The sequence below is a fragment of the Lucilia sericata genome, unplaced genomic scaffold (genome assembly GCF_015586225.1).
Source record: "Lucilia sericata isolate MDLA Ls3-8-SP2 unplaced genomic scaffold, ASM1558622v1 Contig000527F_arrow, whole genome shotgun sequence".
NCBI classification, from domain to species: Eukaryota; Metazoa; Arthropoda; class Insecta; order Diptera; family Calliphoridae; genus Lucilia; species Lucilia sericata.
This window is the reverse complement of record NW_023994539.1, coordinates 151324-171107: the sequence shown is the minus strand read 5'-3', so window position 1 is coordinate 171107 and position 19784 is coordinate 151324. Positions and strand designations below refer to the sequence as shown.

The 19784-nt window shown below is 32.8% G+C and overlaps 1 protein-coding gene across 1 annotated transcript; it reads left to right on the top strand.

The window, feature by feature from the left end:
• The first annotated feature begins 17571 nt into the window (after positions 1-17571).
• On the top strand, positions 17572-18988 carry LOC119605865 (bifunctional peptidase and arginyl-hydroxylase JMJD5). The gene is made up of 3 exons (XM_037959193.1): positions 17572-17906; positions 17966-18122; positions 18179-18988. Exons 1-3 carry the CDS (start codon positions 17625-17627, stop codon positions 18952-18954), a joined length of 1215 nt encoding a protein of 404 aa, XP_037815121.1. The 5' UTR covers positions 17572-17624; the 3' UTR covers positions 18955-18988.
• The last annotated feature ends 796 nt before the right edge of the window (positions 18989-19784 follow it).

Here is a 19784-nt window from a genome sequence, read left to right as displayed (position 1 = left end):
CGGTTTTATTTTAAATTAAAAACGAGGAATTTTTCCTTTTTTTAAGTAAAGTTAGACCAGACATCACACCTCTTTTGAGACATTTTATTTTTTTAGATAGCGTCGATAAATATTTGTAACTTTTTAACTATTATTGCAGTGTTTAAATTATTTTTACATTGATTTGATATTGCTAAGAGTTGCATTTCTAATAATGATATGGTCTATATTAGATTTTAGAGCTGTATTTTTTCACATCATAGCCGTTAAATTTAAATAAGTTAAATCCATATACAAGTCTGAAAGTATTGAGTAACTACTTTTTAGTATTGAGTACCCAAAAAATAGGGCAAATACTCGATACTCGATACCCACTACTCAATACTTTAACAGCACTAGTTCAGGATATTCAATAGGATATTGCGATATGATACATGCTGAAGATTCATAGGCGAAAACAGGAATAGTAGTTCAAACCGATGAGCTTGAACTCTTAATTGCTCTCATATTCCTCGATAGCAGCATTAAATTCCTGAAGGAAATGCGAAGATACGCGATATCTAGATACGCTACCAGACATGAAACCATAATATTCTTTTATAAAACTGTTCAGAATAAAGTATTTTGGGGATTTTGCCTCTCTTCTGCTTTATAGTACAGATCTTGTTTTGATGGATTCAGAACTCATTCTGGGATACGCTTCATTTCAAAATATGGCTTGATTCGTTTTTAGCCGGAAAATATTTGCAATTCCTTTGCCCCGGACTCCATATGTTATCAGAAACATGGAAAAAAGTCATAGCTAACACTGACCAATACTATGAATAAATTTATATTGTCCAAATATTTCGAAATAAAAAATAGCAACTCTGAACTGGACTAATTTAAATGCATTATAACACTGATTCCTTTTTGATACCCAAAGGTCTGTAAGGAAGGATATTAAAGCGCTAATCAATGCTTTAAAATGTTAACTATATCCATTCTTTGGGGAAATTGTGAATATGTTTAGTTTAATTCCAGTTTGGAGTTGCAAAATGATGTTCGTTTTTATCGGGAAATACTGGACAAAAATATATCATTAAGAAAACTTCTACAGCAGTCTTTAAATCATGTTGGACAAGCCAGTAGAAGCATCAATTTCACCATCATCTCCATAAACATTGATACCATGAATCAAGCTAAATAACGGTGATCTTTCCAATACTTTTGGATCCTTTAATAGGACGTGATTTTCCAATAGTTTCTATTGAAATATGCCGATCGCTTCAGACAATCATTAACCGGTTATAGAACCGGTAAGTAATTGTAATTGCGCATAATTAGATAATTCCATCCCGCTAACTTGCTTGAGAAGTCTCATTCATTTAAATCTCCATTTTCTTTCTAATCCAGTTCAATTTAGGTGCCGTAATCTTCAAATCAAAACTACACCACATATATAACTAGCATGACAAATTCAACTAAAGCAAATTGAAAATAAACAACACATTATATTAAACTTTCCAATTATGTAGATCATTTTAATGGTCTTACTTTGGCACAAAAACGATCAACACAAAAACTAAATACTAAGCAAAAATTTACACAATATTGTACAATGTAGCCATCATGAAAATGCAAAGCAAATGTATAAATTTTTTAAATAAATTAAGTTACAATCATAGCAAAAATGTACAATATTCATAAAAAACAAACTGATGACAGACAGTTATGCATATATATAAAATAAATGAACTCAAACTAAAGCAGTTGAAAGATATTTGTATGAAATTGTACTTTACATTTGGCTGCTTTACATATGCTTGTCTATTCAAATGTCCATTTAAATAGCTACTATTTTTCTCTTATTTTTTGGTCAAGACACGCAAGCCTAGTATCCAGCATACATACCAGATCTCATCATTCTCGTTTATACATTCGCTATTACAATCATTTGTTGTGTGGATTCATTGAAGGAACCTATCACAACCATCAACACAACTTTCCATGAGATTAAAACATAAATGCAAACTAGCACTTATATCGAGTACATAAAGTTATTTGGTACATAGTATAGGATTTTTATTATAAATACATATGCCGACAATTTCTGACTAAATGACTGACATGTGCCGGTCATTTTTGTTATGATCATACGGTTGGCTGGTTAGTTGATTGCTTGCTAGACATTTAACACAATCTAAAAAGGCACCATGGATGGAAGTGATGACGATAGATAGAAGAAATGTGACCAACTAGGTAGAAGCTAATTAAAATATCCTATAATCAGTTAAATCATGGACCAAACTATCGCATTTGTGATCGGGCAAAATTGATCGTAATTTTTTGAGACGATGACATTCGATATAGAAAGAAATGAAGAAAACTAATAGCTTAATTTCGATATCGAAATGTGTTTTTACGATACGAAAGCTTATTCGTTCACGTATGCGATATTTGGGTTCCAAAATGAAATCATCCCAACAACGGCGAATACAAAGTCGATTATGAAGAGCATTAGGGTTTTCACAGTTCCACTATACATATTGTTTTACGATTCAAGTGAATCCCGAGAGACAAATTATTTCCTACAATTATATAACATTAGTGACTCATGGCAACCAAGGTCATAAAAGGCACTTGTTCGATGATGTCTCAGTCTGAGTTTTTACAGACTTGTACAGACAGCTGTGATGATTATTGATTCACTTGTGTGATCAGTTTCCCATCTGGGCATGTTACCTTGATGACGATAGGACTAAAATCTGCAGTTATTTGATTCAATGTTTGATCGGGACACCTCTCTTATCTGGCTATTGATGTGGCTCCTTCGGGTATTCAAAGTAGTTGTGGTTTTAACCCAAATTGCAGGAAGAGAATGTTGCTTAAAAGACTAATGTGAAGTAAATATTTCGGGATAAGATTGACCTTTGGAACCTTTGGAGTAGTGACAGTGGTACTAAATGTAACAATCGCAATCACAGGTGAAGGGCAATTTCGGGGAACAGTGTCGAGCTACTTAGTTAACTTACCACAGGGTCAACAGTAGCTATCCGATCCGGCGATGAACATTGATAACTGATCACCCATTTAAGGTGTTAATCAACTCTATAGCCTTTAAATACATTTTGTCTCTCCTAATAGACCATCCAACTAAATAGGTTCGGATTAGGGTTTTCACTTACATCTTCTCAAGGTTTATCTTCTCTTTTATAACTTTCTGCCAAATTATAAGTTTATTATAAACTCTTTTTGATTGCAATAAAATAATCATCAGGGCAAGACACCAAAATGAGAGATTAGTTAAAGACCATTAAAGGCTGTTCGAAAATGGCTTTAACCCTCATAGAGTTGGTGCCATTTTAAAGATTAAATGTAGTCCCATTATAACTTAAATATAACATTATACCAACTTTCATTGTATTCCGAAAAAAAACTTAAAATTTCTATTTGTTAATAATACATTTTCAACAAAAACAAGATCATCATCATTCCTACCGTCAACACTCAGGTATCTGTTGAATCAAAATATAATCATTATTTTAATAGTTCTACACACACACACACAGCAAAAATCCTTTGTTTTTTCTTCTTCTTCTTATAATTTAAATCAAATATTAACAACAATTCCAACAAATGATTCATAACTTTCTGGAATCGGGCAACAACTGAAAAGCAAACCACCTAACAAATAAACAACATCCGTCGTCTGTCTGGTCCACGATTCCTACCAACAATTGAAAATGTTCTTCACATTGAGGGAACATTTGTTTGTTTGGTCATTCATTTATCTGACATGCCGCCGCCAAAACGAGACACCCGGATAACCAGTGCTAGGGTAATGTGTAAATGTAAAGTCGTTGCTATTGAGTTTAGTAAACTTAGTCTAGTTGGACGATTTATTAACTTCATTTCTAGATCATTAGATCGTATAACACAGACATTCATCACTTGTTTATCTGTGTGGCATACAACGAATATGAGAATGTATTTGTATGAGCATGCTGTAACAACATCTGAAGAGATTCAAATCATTTCAACATGGAAAGTAGTTTTTATGCTGTTGTTAGTAAGTATTTCAAATGAAAAGTAACCACAATGAATGTGTTAAGAAAAAGCCTATTAACTCTATATTGCACCATTAATGTCGACTACAGTATGGAAGATGGAATAGATTTAGAATGTTGTTGTACAATATAATTGCAGCAGGGATCAACAACATTTTCATTTGTTAAGAATTTATAGTGTTAAGTAATTAGGAGATTATTTTGTTTATGTGTAACAAAATTAGTAGAAATTTTATTACGATTGTAAAGAATTTAGAGATTTAGTTTATGCTAAATGAATGAATGTGTTGATATTAATTAAGAAAATTGCTTGGTTTATACAATATTAAGAATTTCTTCTTGTATCTACTCTTTCAGATATTTATTTATATATTTTTTGACAGATTTGTCAGATGTTAGATTAGATTGAAGGCCTATATTAAGCCTGTTGAGTGCTTCTTAACATTAAGCATGTTGTTTAAAAACCTTATATAGTCTCGTCCGAGGTTCAGAAAATCAGTTTCCTGTAAGTAGTTCCCTTAAATTTTCCAGACAGTGTTGCTGGAAGTATACGAAGAATAATTTAATGGATCTTGCATATAAGTACGTATGTGGTCCTAATATACCTGAAGATATTTCTCGACACTCCTCGGGAATGCATCCAAATGTGTGATGTTAATGTGGAGACTACTTGTTGACATCCCAGGAGGAATTGCTTAGTAGGGTTCTTTTAATCGACTTTCGAATAATCGAACAATCGACTTTTTGTCGAAAAAAGTCGAAAAGTCGAAGTCGACTATTTTGTTCCAAAAAAGTCGATAACTCGACTATCGTCTGTGAAAAAAGTCGAAAAGTCGACTTTGTTAATAAAAGTCGAAAAAGTCTGAAAGTCGAAAAGTCGATAAGTCGAAAAAAGCCGATAAGTCGACAAAAGTCGAATAAAGTCAAAAAGTCGAAAACTCGAAAATTGTAGAAACAAGTCAAAAATAGTCGAAAATTTTAAAAAAAGTGGAAAAAAAAAAAGTCAAAAACTCTAAAATAGTCGGAAAAACTCGAAAAAAGTCAAAAAATAGTCGGAAAAAAGTCGAAAATAGTCAAAAGTCGAAAAAATCGAAAAGTCGGAAAAAGTCGAAAAAAAGTCGGAAAAAGTCGAAAAAAGTCGAAAAGTTTACTATTTATAAAATACTTATAGTCGAAAAGTCTAAAAGTCGACTTTTAATTAAATGAAAAAAGTTGAAAAGTCGAAAAATCGACTTTTCATAGAATGAAAAAAGTCGAAAAGTCGACTTTTATCTAAATGGAAAAAGTCGAAAAGTCGACTTTTCGTTTCAACTATAGAACCCTATTGTTTAGTTAACATGACATTGTGTTTCATGACTGGGAAAACCTTCGTTTCCTCGTGTAGGTGATGTTCTGAGGTAATTGCCAGCTTCAGCAACAACAAGTCAGATGATAATATATATCGTTTACTGGAGTTTTAATGTAGATCCCCATGACCGTTATGTTTCACAGTTTTGAGCCATTTCCGTAGTAACAGTTGACAGAAATACAAAGATCGAAAATACTTCGTTTCCTCGTGTAGCTGATGTTCTGAGGTAATTGCCAGCTTCAGCAACAAAAAGGCAGACGATAATATATATCGGTTACTGGAGTTTCAATGTAGATCCACATGACCGTTATGTCTCACAGTTTTGAGCCATTTCCGTAGTAACAGTTTAAAGAAATACAAAGATCGAAAATACTTCGTTTCCTCGTGTAGGTGATGTTCTGAGGTAATTGCCAGCTTCAGCAACAACAAGGCAGATGATAATATATATCGGTTACTGGAGTTTCAATGTAGATCCCCATGACCGTTATGTCTCACAGGTTTGAGCCATTTCCTTAGTAACAGATTGAAGAAATACAAAGATCAAAAAGACTGTAACAGACTTTCTAGACCTAATCTGACAATATTTCCTTAAACAATTAAGTCATTTCGCACTACATAACCCCCCCTTTCAAAAACGATTGCAAACGATCGTACGATCGATCGAAGGTTGCGTCTCACTGACTTTTTGATACTTAGTTTTTGAATTTATTTACACTCACAATTTTGTATTTTTCTTTTTCTCAACAAGTTGTAAAAACTTTTTAATGGTCATGCTAGGATTGTAGCATAGTTTGGAGTAGTGATGGTTTGCCTAGCTGTTGTAGTTACTTTAGCAATGGACACATGGATTAGATTTCATTTCATGTTGTGCAGAAGTCATGCACGCATTCTGCTCTAGTTTAAATTATTATCGATCCAAAAAACAAAAACCCCTTCACTGTACATAGAGTGGTGTTATAAGGCCTTATGTGATTGTGTATATGCTATAAACCGAGCATCATGTACAATCTCCTCCAATTTTGGTTGTTTTTTTTTTCCTTTTCAGCCTTAGTTTGGTTGTAGTTAGTGTCGTCATCATCAGCATCATCATGACGAAGTAGAAAATGATTACGATCATGATCGTCTTGTGCGTGCCAACTTGTTTCAATTGCTTTTTGCCTATCGGCGTTGATCACAATTGCTAAATTTAACGAGAGGATGAACGATGCAATATGTTATGTTTGCCTATATCATCTTATGCCACACACACGCATTTTTCTATTTCAACTATCCGGTATGTGGAGTGTGTGATTCCCAGCATAAAATGTTAGTGATCGAGCTTCTATCGAGCTTTGGTCATAGAAATCAAACAAAGCCTATTTTGGACCATGGCCTAATAAAACCCTGAACTCCATGTCCGACTCTAATCCACCGTCGACTTTTCAGTGTTCTTTAGCTACCAATCTTATTGAGGTGTCTAGTGCTAATAAGTTTTCATGAAGGTGTAAATATTTGGAAGACAGAACAAATTATATGTTTAAACTTTGAGGTTTCAGAAGTCCTATCGAAAGTATTCCCAATATGTCATACTATAGCAAAGAAGAAACCTTATTGCGTTCTAGTGTGCGATCAATTGATCACCAACTTTGATCAATTCTGCCAAACCCGAACCTTAGCAGTTTTTTTTCTCAACCATTTTGCTTAATTGATGATTCATAATTCTAAATTTTAGTAAAAATTCGTTTGCAAAGCCCCCTAACCAAACCCAAACGTTCTGTCATTTATAACTCCCTAACTTTAAGGATTTCCTAGATATCACTAAAAATGTTTCGACTTTTATTTACTAGCATTTTTCACTGGGTTATATTTACATATGTTTTTCTAGCTTTATGTGGAGGACTGATATTAATATTGTATGGCTCATAAAATACATGAAACACTTGTGTGCCTAGTAAGTACACAATTTTGCAAAAATAAAAAAATACACATTTTCTCTGTTCGCTTCGCTTTTATGCTCGTTTTTTTTTTCGCAATTTGGCATTGCGGCATGTTTTCTTAATGATTGGAAAATTTGAAATACTTGTGTCATGTTTGCGTAGCTTTATTTTCTTCTGTCTTGCCTTTCGATTTAAACTGTTGCAATTTCATGCAAAAATTATTGCAAATTTAGTAAATGATTGTGGGAATAGCTCTCTTGGATCTTGCAAATGTAAACGGATGTGCATATAATTACTAAATAAATAAAGAAATTTTGTGGAAAACATAATTGAAAATTTTAACTAGTTTGTTGTAATTAAAATTTTCTACAAACCAAGAAGTCTTGGGATTTTGAAAGTTAAATTTTTGAGCGAAAACTACGCAATCAAGAAGTAATAGAAGAGTTTTAATAATCTTAAAGTTTCGTTATACTTCTAATGGGAATGTTCCAAATGATTTATATGGGAGTGCCGAAAATACGGCTTCCAAACTATCTAAAACGAACGTCAATTCCTGAACCAGAAACGATATTAGTAACCAACAGGCTTAAATAACTAGATGTCGTTCCCAATCGGTTCTTCGCACCGAAAAGACTCGGAGTTCAACGAACAATGATCAAGTATTTTCAATTCGGTTACTCAGACTTTATTCGTGTCCCTGCTACAACAACAACAACAGTAACTAGATGTAATCCTTGGCAAAAATTAATAGACTCGAAATGGAGTCTTAATCAAACACTATGGCTTTATACAAGTGGCTCTTATCGTTAGATGGATTAAGCAAATCCGGACACTACCTTCTCGTATACTGAACATTTTGGACGATTATACAAAAACACAAGTCGTACCCGATCGCATTCCGTCTTTCTAATCAGAACACTAGCAAATATGGCGACAAAATAAGATAATTAAGGGAACAACTGAATACGCTCCCAGTGGTCATATGCGTATCAAGCCACTCGGTAATGAAAGACGAATTAAGCAACAGAACGAATGTTGAATTAAAATCATGGACGAGAGAATCCCTCACGAAAATTTAGAATAATGGAACAAACGGTGGGTAGGGCGAATCAACGCCTGAGGTGAACTCAGGACGAAAAGCCTTCTTCGAATGAATATGTTAGGTACAGTTGGCTTCAGACGACTGTAGACCATGCGATGAGGACATGAGGACAGTGAAACGCAAGAAAACTTTCTCTGTGTATCAGGTTTTCGTTGAATTTAGATTCGCATATATTAGAGGCAATGTTGTTCCAGATATTACATACCTCAGAAACACTGATGGGAATATTCTAAAGAACAACGTTCAGGAGACTAAGTTTCTGAACATTAGACTATTTCTTTTTATAGATCGCTATTTATGGTTTTGTCCATGAAAATGAGCACACAACAAAACCGTTAGCGTTCTAGGAGTATACTATACATCGTCCTTTCTAACCTACCCCAACACCTTTCGATGTTCTCTTGGTGTCAGAGAATAATCTTACATCCGACTAATATAAATATTCTAAAGAACATCGCTCAAAAACTGAGTTTCTGAACATTATGCAATTCCTTTTCATAAATCGCTATATATGGTTTTGACCATGAAAATGAGCGCACAACAAGACCGTTTGTGGTCTAGAAGTATTCTGATGCTATACGTTCTCTTTACAAATATGTCCCATCCTACAGAATAATCTTACATCCGATTAATATAAATCTTTCCATTTCCAATTAAAGACTGAAGGAGAAATTTACAGACGACTGTAGAGCATGCGAAGAGGACTGTGAAACGCAAGAAAACTTTCTCTGTGTATCAGGTTTTCGTTGAATTTAGATTCGCATATAATAGAGGCAATGTTGTTCCAGATATTGCATACCTCAGAAACACTGATGGGAATATTCTAAAGAACAACGTTCAGGAGACTAAGTTTCTGAACATGAGTTTGAACATTAGATCATTTCTTTTCGTAGATCGCTATATATGGTTTTGACCATGAAAATGAGCGCACAACAAGACTGTTTGCGATCTAGGAGTATTCTGATACTATACATTCTATTTACAAATCTGTCCAAACGCCTATCGATGTTTTCTTGGTATCAGTGAGGAACATATTTAATCGTTAGATTTCTTTAGATCTGATTATATCCTACAGAATAATCTTAGATCCGATAAATATAAATCTTTCGATTTCCAATAAAAGACTGAAGGAAAAATCTATAATAATCTTATTGATAACAAAAAAAATTCTTAAATAAAACCTTTACTATATTTCCACTTTCAAAGAACTTCTATAAATATTTCCATAATTTTACTATCACTTCATAAATAATAACCTACTTCAAGCGATAATGAGAACAAGAAAAGAAAAACGCAAAACCTACAAAATGAAACATTACCAAACAGTCATCCCATATTTCATCAGTTGTACAAGTATGTACAGTTAAAGGTTAATACTTGAGTCACCTCAATGCCAAGATTGGCATGCTACTTTAAATGACTACTACTATTTTGTATATTTATGTTGTTTAAGTTTTTTTTTTGCCAAGATCACAAAACAATTCAACTCATAAAATGATGACTTTTTTCCCCCATTAAAGTTTGCTTCAATGTTTATGTTTGTCTACCATGTTATTTTGTACATTTATCCATCTAAAAACGGTCACTTTAAAAACTAACGGCCAACTTTCCAAGAGTTAGAGATTGGATTGAAGAGTGTGCATATAAAGAGCAAAGTAAGATTACAAAACATTTGAACTACATGCGATTTTGAGGAAGAACGAATTGAAGAAGCTCTACAGAGCGAAACATTATTAAAATTATCCAAAAACCTTAAAGCTATTAGGTGAAAAGTTGAGCTATAAAGTTGATATCATTTATCACTCATTATTTGATATATAACTTAGTAAAGAGTAGCTATTAACTTCTCTCATTACATACCAATCCATTAAAAATACAATATTTTTATATGTTAACTCATTATTGAGTACATTACTTAGTAATGGGTACATCTTACTTTCAGCATTACTTTCCTATATCCGTTCTAAAATCAAATCATCTTTATTAATGAACATTGTATTTGCTGGCTTATAGAGTATCTAAAAAAAAGCTAACGACATGGTGTAAGACCAAGGAAAACTAAACTGCACGTGTTTCAATTTTCTATGCTTTCATCATTTATTCATTCATAGATACGGATAGAGCGACAAATCTATATGAAGTAAGTAAACAACCAGTGAACGAATGACTATTAAAAGTAAAGCAAGAGCAAAACTGAGTTTGAATATTATTGCGCGTACATTGACTTTCTCATTGAATGTTTCAGTTTTTTTTTCCAAAAACAACTACTCTAAACGTTATGGTTTACGCGTTAAGTAGAGCGATCATTGAAGTGCTTTATTGCTAAAGACACCCAATAGAGCTTGAAAAAAAGCTAAATAAAAGTTGTAATAGAAAAAAAAAAACAACACAACAACCGATCGCATACTAGACACAGGATATGTCGGGAACTGTAAAATACTGATCCCAGATAGAACATCATGGTCAAGCGGAACATAACAACAAATCATTGACCGAATACGTACTCTCCTAGAGGTCAAGGTATGTATATACCACACCAGCAAGAGGAAAGAGTACTTGCTTTAAAAGGAAGAGAACACGATCAAGTTATGCTGACAAAGGCAAAACCGAGGGCTGAATTAGAAAAATGCGCGAGATAATCCCATAAGACTACTTGGAATAATGAAACGGTAGGTAGAAGCACAAAGATCCTATGGGGAGAAGAACGAGAAGACTCCTCAGAATTAACAAGTGCCAGGTTAATGGACACACAGCACGACATACAAAATTAGTGAAAAATATGTGAAAATGACAGTGAAACTCATTGCGATTTGGGTTTAGACCACAGATACTAATTGTGGTCTTAATAATATATAGCAAGCAAACACATTTGGATTTTTGAATTCTACCACAAGCTTAGACATCAAGCTTGGCGATTTGAATTTAAACTAAAGCTACTACTTGATGTCCTAAAGAAGTCCCTAATAATCGGTTCTTGAAATGTACGTATGACGCAATTTAGGTTTGAACATTTAGATTTTTTGGATTCTACAACTAGCTTAGACATCAAGCTTGACGATTTGGATTTACACCTCAACCACCACTTGATCATCTAAGAGAACTTACTAATAATCGATTCTTGAAATGTACGACTGACGCGATTTGGTATCGAACAGCAGCTGCCACTTTTTTTCAAAGTGGAAGTCCTAAAGAAGTCCGTAATAATCGGTTCTTGAAATGTACGTATGACGCGATTTAGGTTTGAACATTTACATTTTTTGGATTCTACAACTAGCTTAGAAATCAAGCTTGATGATTTGAATTTACACCCCAACCACCACTTGATCATCTAAGAGAACTTTCTAATAATCGGTTCTGGAAATGTACGACTGACGCGATTTGGGTTAAAACAGCAGCTGCCATTTTTTTCCGAAGTGGAGCTAGTACGGAGAAAGTTCAGTTTCCACATCAGGAATGGATGTTGTACAATGTTATATTTATTGTTACATTGATAACCGAGGCCCTCAGTGCCTATTGGAAATTGAGGACCATCTCAGTTTCTCCAAAGTATTAAGAAAGAATGCGCACAAACTACAATAGAATAGAAATTTTCCGTGCATCTAACTTTTGAGTCGAAGTCGCAAAAGGATCATCAGAATTGAACACCATACGATCATTATTACTTTAATTCGTCAATCGAAAAGTAGTTCGGAAAGGAGTTAGAACTTGACAGAAACTTGAAAACTATCATTCCAATTTCCTTGATTTAAACGAATTTCAGCTTGTTTCGCAGTAATTAAAACATGATCGCTGGCATCATAAAAGAAAAATTATTCAATGGAATAGGATTCAATTTCAGTGGAGAGTTTTGACAAATACAACAACACTTAGAATAATTCCCAGGCTTTGATTGCTCTCGAATAAAATATGGAAAATAGAAAATTAGCTCTTTAAGGAATTAAAACTAAACCACAGGAACTTCAAAAGCACTGATTGTTTCACTTTGCATACTAACAGCTTAAGTTTTGGGGATATATATTATCGAAAATCCTTTACTCCAATCAACCATTTTCTTATAACATTCAGGAGAAAAGTTTTACCCCCAATATTTATAGATTAACTAACAATATACTAACATCACGATTTGGCTTTTGTATCGACCGTGATTCAGTCACTTTAGTTTTATTTTAACGATCGTGTTGGCGCATACGGTGACTGAAATTTCACCTCACAGCCACTACACTTCTACTTCTACATATTATCACTGACTGAGTGAATGAATGAATGAATGACTGGCTGCTTGCAGGCCTGACTAACTAACTGTCTGCCTGCTTGGCTCTGCATGTATGCAGCACCACTGTTTTCTCCAACACGAATAGGAACAAAATTTTGTTTGACTTAGTTGGTATATTCATAATACTTTGGTGGAGGAGAAGATGTTGAAGTGACGGTGTAAAATGTTCAAGTCTTAAATGGTGCTGTTTTCGTTGCCGATCTCGTTGCTGTTGTTGTTGTTGTGTTGGGAATTCCTTTTGGAAAATCAAACCAAGTGTTTTGCGAGTTATTAGCGAGTTAAGACCAAGTGTTCGATAGAGATAGATTGTTCATTTGTTTATTCGTGTCGTATTTGTACTTCTTTTTTTTTTTATTCGGTAATCAAAATGAAATTTCTTAGATCTATGGCATTTATGTGGCGGCAACGTCAGCAAACGCTTATTATTATATACATATGTACGATATTTTACTATAAAGTTTTTCTTACAAACAAACGACAATAAAGAAAGAAAAACCATCAGTTCAGCTGTGCAAATTCAATCCAGCAACATAATGCAATATTAAAGTGCAGAGTGTTTTGTATAAGTAACCGGGGAGAAGAAATGTAATAAAAAAAGGTTTCAAGCAACTGATTTGTCATACTGACTGACGATTCCGAATAGGAATAAAACAATTGCACTGTTGGTAGTGGTGGCAAGATGGTGTGTAAGTATGAGAGTGGCAAACAATAATAGAGCCTGTAACGGTGGCAACTGATTTCGTTTCGGTCGATATATGTATGTGTTGTGCCTGCTCTTTTTGCCCCTGACTGACTGACTGGGTGCCAAGCCGACTCCTAGAGCAAGAAGGCCCAAAACTAATCATTGTTGTAAAACATTTAGCATTGATAGGTGTGCAGCATTTATTTGATCGTGTGTGTGATTTGTTGTGATTTGCAAAATTTTCTTTAAAAGGTTTGTTTTTCAACTATTCGTTTTTCTTTAAATAGGAAATCATTGCAATCATACACATACTGATCAAAACATGTTAAATGTAATTTTATGTTTGTTCAATGATTAGTTGAAATTTATGTAATTGAGGTTTGGTTTTTGGTTGCTCATACGAGAAAATAAGAGTTTGCTTGCTTGTTGTTTTTGGTGTCTAATTTTTGTAACATTTATTATTGTTCCTCAACGGAAGGTATTATGGGAATTGAAGTAAATCAGCTGCAAGGTATTATTTATAATACAATGGAAGAATGTTTTAAACGAAATGTTGAAAGGGCTTTTGGAAAGGTTTAAATGTATGTTAAATTTTACTAATTATGTTTAAGTTTAATTGTTTTTTTATTAGCCGAATGACTTTGAAGAAAGATAAAAACTTCTTAACATGGATCAAGAAAATTTTCCAAAATATCCTGTGCCAAGGCTTTTTATGACAAACTAATATAGCTATGATATAGATAAAATCTTATTACCAGATCATATTGACAAAATAACTTCCCAGCTAGCAATTTTTGAAATTTTTTATCATATTTGAGTCATTTTTGACTCTTCTACACGATTAAAAAGATCATATATGCTCTTATTTTCTTATAATATTGGATCAATTATGGAAAGAAGTTTCATGGATTTGAATTGCTAAAGCATTAGTCATTTTCTAATGGAGACTTCATATGAGAGGTAGGATCACTTATAGACCGATTCCCATGAAGTTCAGTTAAAAAATTTATGTTTTTATAAAACTTGGGCAATTATGGTCCGATCCTCATAAAATTTTGTAGAGAGATTTTGGTTCGTACAAAACTTATTTATGTCGAATTTCATAGCTTTACTTTAAAAGAATTATAGCAACTGTTTTTCAAGGGGTCATTTGTATAGGGGCTATAGGAGAACGTGGATCGATTTTGCCCATTTTCAATACCAAACAAACCTATGGAGAATACTTTTGCTAAATTTCAACTTTCTATCTCTTTACGTTAGGACCTTATCGCTTTCAATAGACATACAGACACACGGACGGATGAACGGACTTGGGTAGATCGTTTTTGAATTCAATAAGGACCCAGAATATACATATATATATGTATATACACTTTTGTGGTTCTATAATTAATATTTCTAGGTATTATAAACGGAATGACAAAATCAAAATCATGTTTATTAATGGTGGATACAAATATAATAAATGCGAATAATCTAGTTGTTTCATTATTATGAAAAATTATAAATTTGATCAAAATTTTAAATTTATAAGACCTTTACAAACAATTTTATTTTCTTTAGAGCTAAATCAAAATAACGGATATTAAATGCGACATCTTTTGCTACTAACTGGCAAACCATTATCGTTTTACTACTCACTACTAGATGTCATACATAGTGACTAAAATATGGCAACATTAATCAAAAACCACACACAGCTGTGGTTTGTTTTTTGTTTATTTTTACCCAATAAACATAGTTAAACAAAAAACAACTGAACACAAACTGAAGAAACACAAGTTTAAAATATAAGTTCTATTTTCAAAACATTAGCCGTAGAAATAAAGTTATAGACAAACCTTACAAAATTCTTAAACTGTCAATATAAAGTTACGATAAAATAACTAAACATAGATTAATATCTTCAAATATATTTGAAGAAAATTTCAAGTTTAAATACATAATTTCAAAATTTATTAATTTTATAAAATTTTTCAAATTTTTAACTTCAACAGTTTTATTAAGAGTTTAGCACAGAATAAGGAAATGGTATGCAGGAAATGCAAAAAAATTATAATTTACCGGATATTTAAAAATTTTTCTTATGTTCCGTATAGCATTGCTTATCCCATAAATAATATGGCAATATTTGTTAATACATTACGCTGTTAAAAAAAAAAAAACAATTGACAGCTGATCTTTATTTACTTTTGAGAAAGACAATAACAAAACAAAAACAGCATCTTTTAAAATTATTTGTCTTAATATTTTTATTACGGTTTTCCATTAAAACTTCCTTCTTAAACAAATCACATGAACAAAGTTTTCAAAACTTGACACTTCAATCTATTTTGAATTCGGTTTTCCTTTAAAACTTTCTTTTTAAACAAACCACCTGCACAAAGTTACCAAAACTTGACTATTCAATCTATAAACTCTTGTCATCTGCCAGGCATAATTGTCGGCAACATTTGATAACATTTTTAACATTATTTGAAACTATTTATCTTTTATGACAAAAAGTCAAGAAGTTTTAAAGATGTTCTTATAGATATTTACCAAATATAAAACTCACGTTTGGGATTTTAGTTAACAGTTTAAGCCGGCAGCCACAGATTTACCGTGATCTACGGCCCTTAACTTTTAAGGATTTTACAATGACAATACATACTAAACAAAACTCATGCCTCCTTTTTTAAGATTTTAGTAAACAATTTTTGCCGGCTGCCACATATTTACTGTAACCCTTTCTATCTGTCCGGTAAGTGGTCAACTGCAGCAGACTTGTCGTGAATTACTGCATACAATAATTCTTCTTAAGGAATGTTTGTTTGTACAATTGACAAGCACTTGCTATCTGTTCGGCAAGATTTACCAGAAACATTTGCTATAATTCTTCTTAAGGAAAGTTTGAAAACAATTGACTTAGCTCACTTAGATTGAAATAAAACAAAGTTTCCAAAACTTGCATTGTAATCTATAAACTCTTGCAAGATTGTCGGCAAGATTTAATCATGGTAAAAAAAATATTAGAAGGTAGTTCCAATTTCTATTTATGTCTGTATTAACCAAACCATCTGACAAGAAGTCAAGAAGTTGTAAAGATGATATTATATTCGCTAAATATAAAACTCATGCCTCCTGCAAAATACCTTTGGGATTTTAGTAAACAATTTAACCGTCTAATATAAAAATCTTGCCTCCGGCACTTAACTTTTAAGAATTTTACTATGACAATACTAAACAGTTTCAGTTCAGTCAGCTACCGCAGACTTGTCGTCAATTATTGAAAACAATAACTCCTCTTAAGGAATGTTTTTTAGGGACTTTACACTTCGATCGACAAACACGGGCTATCTGTAGGGCAAGATGTGCCGGAAATATTTGCTATAATAATTCTTCTAAAGGAAAGTTTATTTGGGACTCCACACTACAATCTCTAAACACTCTGTCGGACAAGTTGTACGGGAAACATTTTTCAAACATCATATTAGATTAATTTGCTATAAACATGTTTGTTATACATTTCTGACAACATTCTTAACCACCAAATATCAAAAACAAGCTTCCGGCACAATACTTTGAAGATCCTGCATTGTGGCTAACTAACTCTCCTTGCAGGCTATTATAGCTGCATCCGTAACTGTGGAAACTACTAGTGGCTGCGTTTTTCAATGCCTAGCCACTCTTACCTTACTCAATAAAAGCAATGATGTCGGCACTACAGATGGCAGACTGTTTTGTATGAACATCAAATAGGAGATGGCACTACATTGCCGGTTCCTTCCTTGCTTAGTGAAAATAGTACACTTATTTCATTGACTTGATAGCTATTGCTTACCTTGTAAACTGCATTTAATTAATTTATTAAAACCTGTAAAAGAACACTTCACAATTTGGTCACAAAATGTTGGTGACTGATTAGCTTTAACTTTCATTATTTCTTTTTTATTAAATTTAACACTTTTACTGTAACATTTCATGTTATTAAACGATTTACAACAAAAACATTGAGAATTTTTCACAAAAAATTAACTATTTTTACAATTTACACTTGTTGCACAATTTAAGATCCTTTTTTTGCATTCACTTGTATTTTTGCTGCATCATGTTCTGTCATAACGGTACTCTCACATACATAGATGCATTTTCTACATGAAGTGCTGCCAGATTTTGGGCATCACTTTAACTGCTTCTTCTTTTTAAAATTGTGTGTATCATCAAAATAATAACAAACAACAGCTGCTACGTTTTGTTTACATTCCCGCAAAAAAAAATCAAAACAAAAGAATAATGCAGGAAAATATAACAAATTTATTTAACTTACTGCCCAATTTAGATGATATTAATAACATTTGTTTAAAAGAAAAAGAAGCAAATTACATTTTAACGAAAGCTAGTACTGATTTACTAGCCAATACGCTGGATAAAGAAACTGCACAGGATGAGATTGAAGAAGCAACATATTTGGTGCAATCATTAATAGATAAATGTTGGGAACGTATACATACGGGACATTTTAGTGAAGTGCCACTGGAAATACGAAAAATCTATGCCTTAGCTTGTTACTTTAAGGTAGTTTTTCTCTTCCACTATATATTCATTCAAAAAAACATTAATTTTTATTTTCTTAGATATTGTTTTTACTAATTGAAAGTACAGATTCCCAGCAATTAGAAAAATGTAGTGTACTGTTAGATGATGCAATTTTGATAGGTTGTACGCAAGATATTTATGCCAAAAGTCAACAATTTAAAGATCTTCTAATAGAAATTTTGGACAAACAATTGGGTAAGAGGTTTAAAAGTATAAATATTATTATTTTTTTAATTTTTACATACCCACAGATCCCTGCCACGACTTAAAATTACTGATTATAGATAATCCCCCTAGACTCGATATCAACTGTGATATTTTACAACTCAACAAACCCTCGGTGCTAGATTTTCAACAGATATGTTTTGATAGACAACAACCTGCTCTACTACTCAATACATTTCAACATTGGCCTGCTCTCGAAAAATGGCGTGATTTAAATTATATACTCAGAATAGCTGGCAATCGTACTGTTCCTATAGAAATTGGTTCTAACTATGCCAACGATGAATGGTCACAACAATTAATGAAAATTAAAGATTTTTTAAAAAGACAATTTACCCACAACACTGAGCAGTCAACGGATGTAGAATATTTAGCTCAACATGAACTATTCGAACAAATTCCACAACTAAAAAAAGATTTCTCCATACCAGACTATTGTTCGGTAGGCAGCAGCAAAGAGGCAATTGATATTAAGGCTTGGTTGGGTCCCAAAGGCACCATATCTCCCCTGCACTATGATCCTAAACATAATTTACTTTGTCAGGTGTTTGGTTCGAAATCTATTATATTAGCTTCACCCGAAGATACGCCGAACTTATATCCTCACGAAGGAGAATTTTTACAAAATACTTCACAAATTGATGCTAAAAATTTAGATGTTAAAAAGTTTCCTCTTGCGGAAAAGGTGAAATTTTATTATTTGGCTTTACAGCCAGGTGATTGTTTGTATATGCCTCCGAAATGGTGGCATTATGTACAATCGAATAGTCCTAGTTTTTCAGTTAGTTTTTGGTGGGAGTGAAGAATAATAGCCAATAAAATCGTTTTACAAAAAATAGTTTTTTTGTATGTAGAATTATAGGGTATGTGGTTGGCTTTAATATTAAGCCTAGATTCTTGAATTGCTGTTAAATCACATCTTAGCAAGACCTTAATTCCCACTTATTTACCTACTACATACCTATTAGTATGTCCCCTCCTACGTAAAACGTCTATAATTATTTAATTTTGCTAATCTTTGCTTAGTAACGGTAAACTTTTTTGTAAAAGTGCTGCCAAGTTTGAGAGAAATCCATTTTGTATAAAACTTAGTTGTGTTGTTATTTGTCGAGAAACATGAATATTAAATATAACGCCATTTTCGCCATACTTACTATAAAGTTGTATTTAGTACCAATTTTTTTTAAGTTATACTAGATGTGGTTTAAATAAATAGATGGCATCTAACCTAGGGTTCTATAAATCGACTTTCGAATAATCGAACAATCGACTTTTTGTCGAAAAAAGTCGAAAAGTCGAAGTCGACTATTTTGTTCCAAAAAAGTCGATAACTCGACTATCGTCTATGAAAAAGTCGAAAAGTCGACTTTGTAAATAAAAGTCGAAAAAAGTCGAAAAGTCGGAAAGTCGAAAAAAGTCGATAAGTCGAAAAAAGTCGAAGAAAGTCGAAAAAAGTCGAAAAGTCGAAAAAAGTCGAAAAGTCGGAAAAAGTCGAAAAGTCGGAAAAAGTCGAAAAGTCGAAAAAAGTCGAAAAGTCGAAAATAGTCGAAAATTTTAAAAAAGTGGAAAAGAGGTCAAAAACTCTAAAATAGTCGGAAAAACTCGAAAAAAGTAAAAAATAGTCGAAAAAAA

Coding starts and splice junctions, on each gene's coding strand:
- LOC119605865 (XM_037959193.1), top strand. CDS start 17,625: ATGCAGGAAAATATAACAAATTTATTTAACTTACTGCCCAATTTAGAT. Junction 17,907..17,965: donor CCTTAGCTTGTTACTTTAAG/GTAGTTTTTCTC, acceptor TTATTTTCTTAG/ATATTGTTTTTACTAATTGA. Junction 18,123..18,178: donor AATTTTGGACAAACAATTGG/GTAAGAGGTTTA, acceptor ACATACCCACAG/ATCCCTGCCACGACTTAAAA.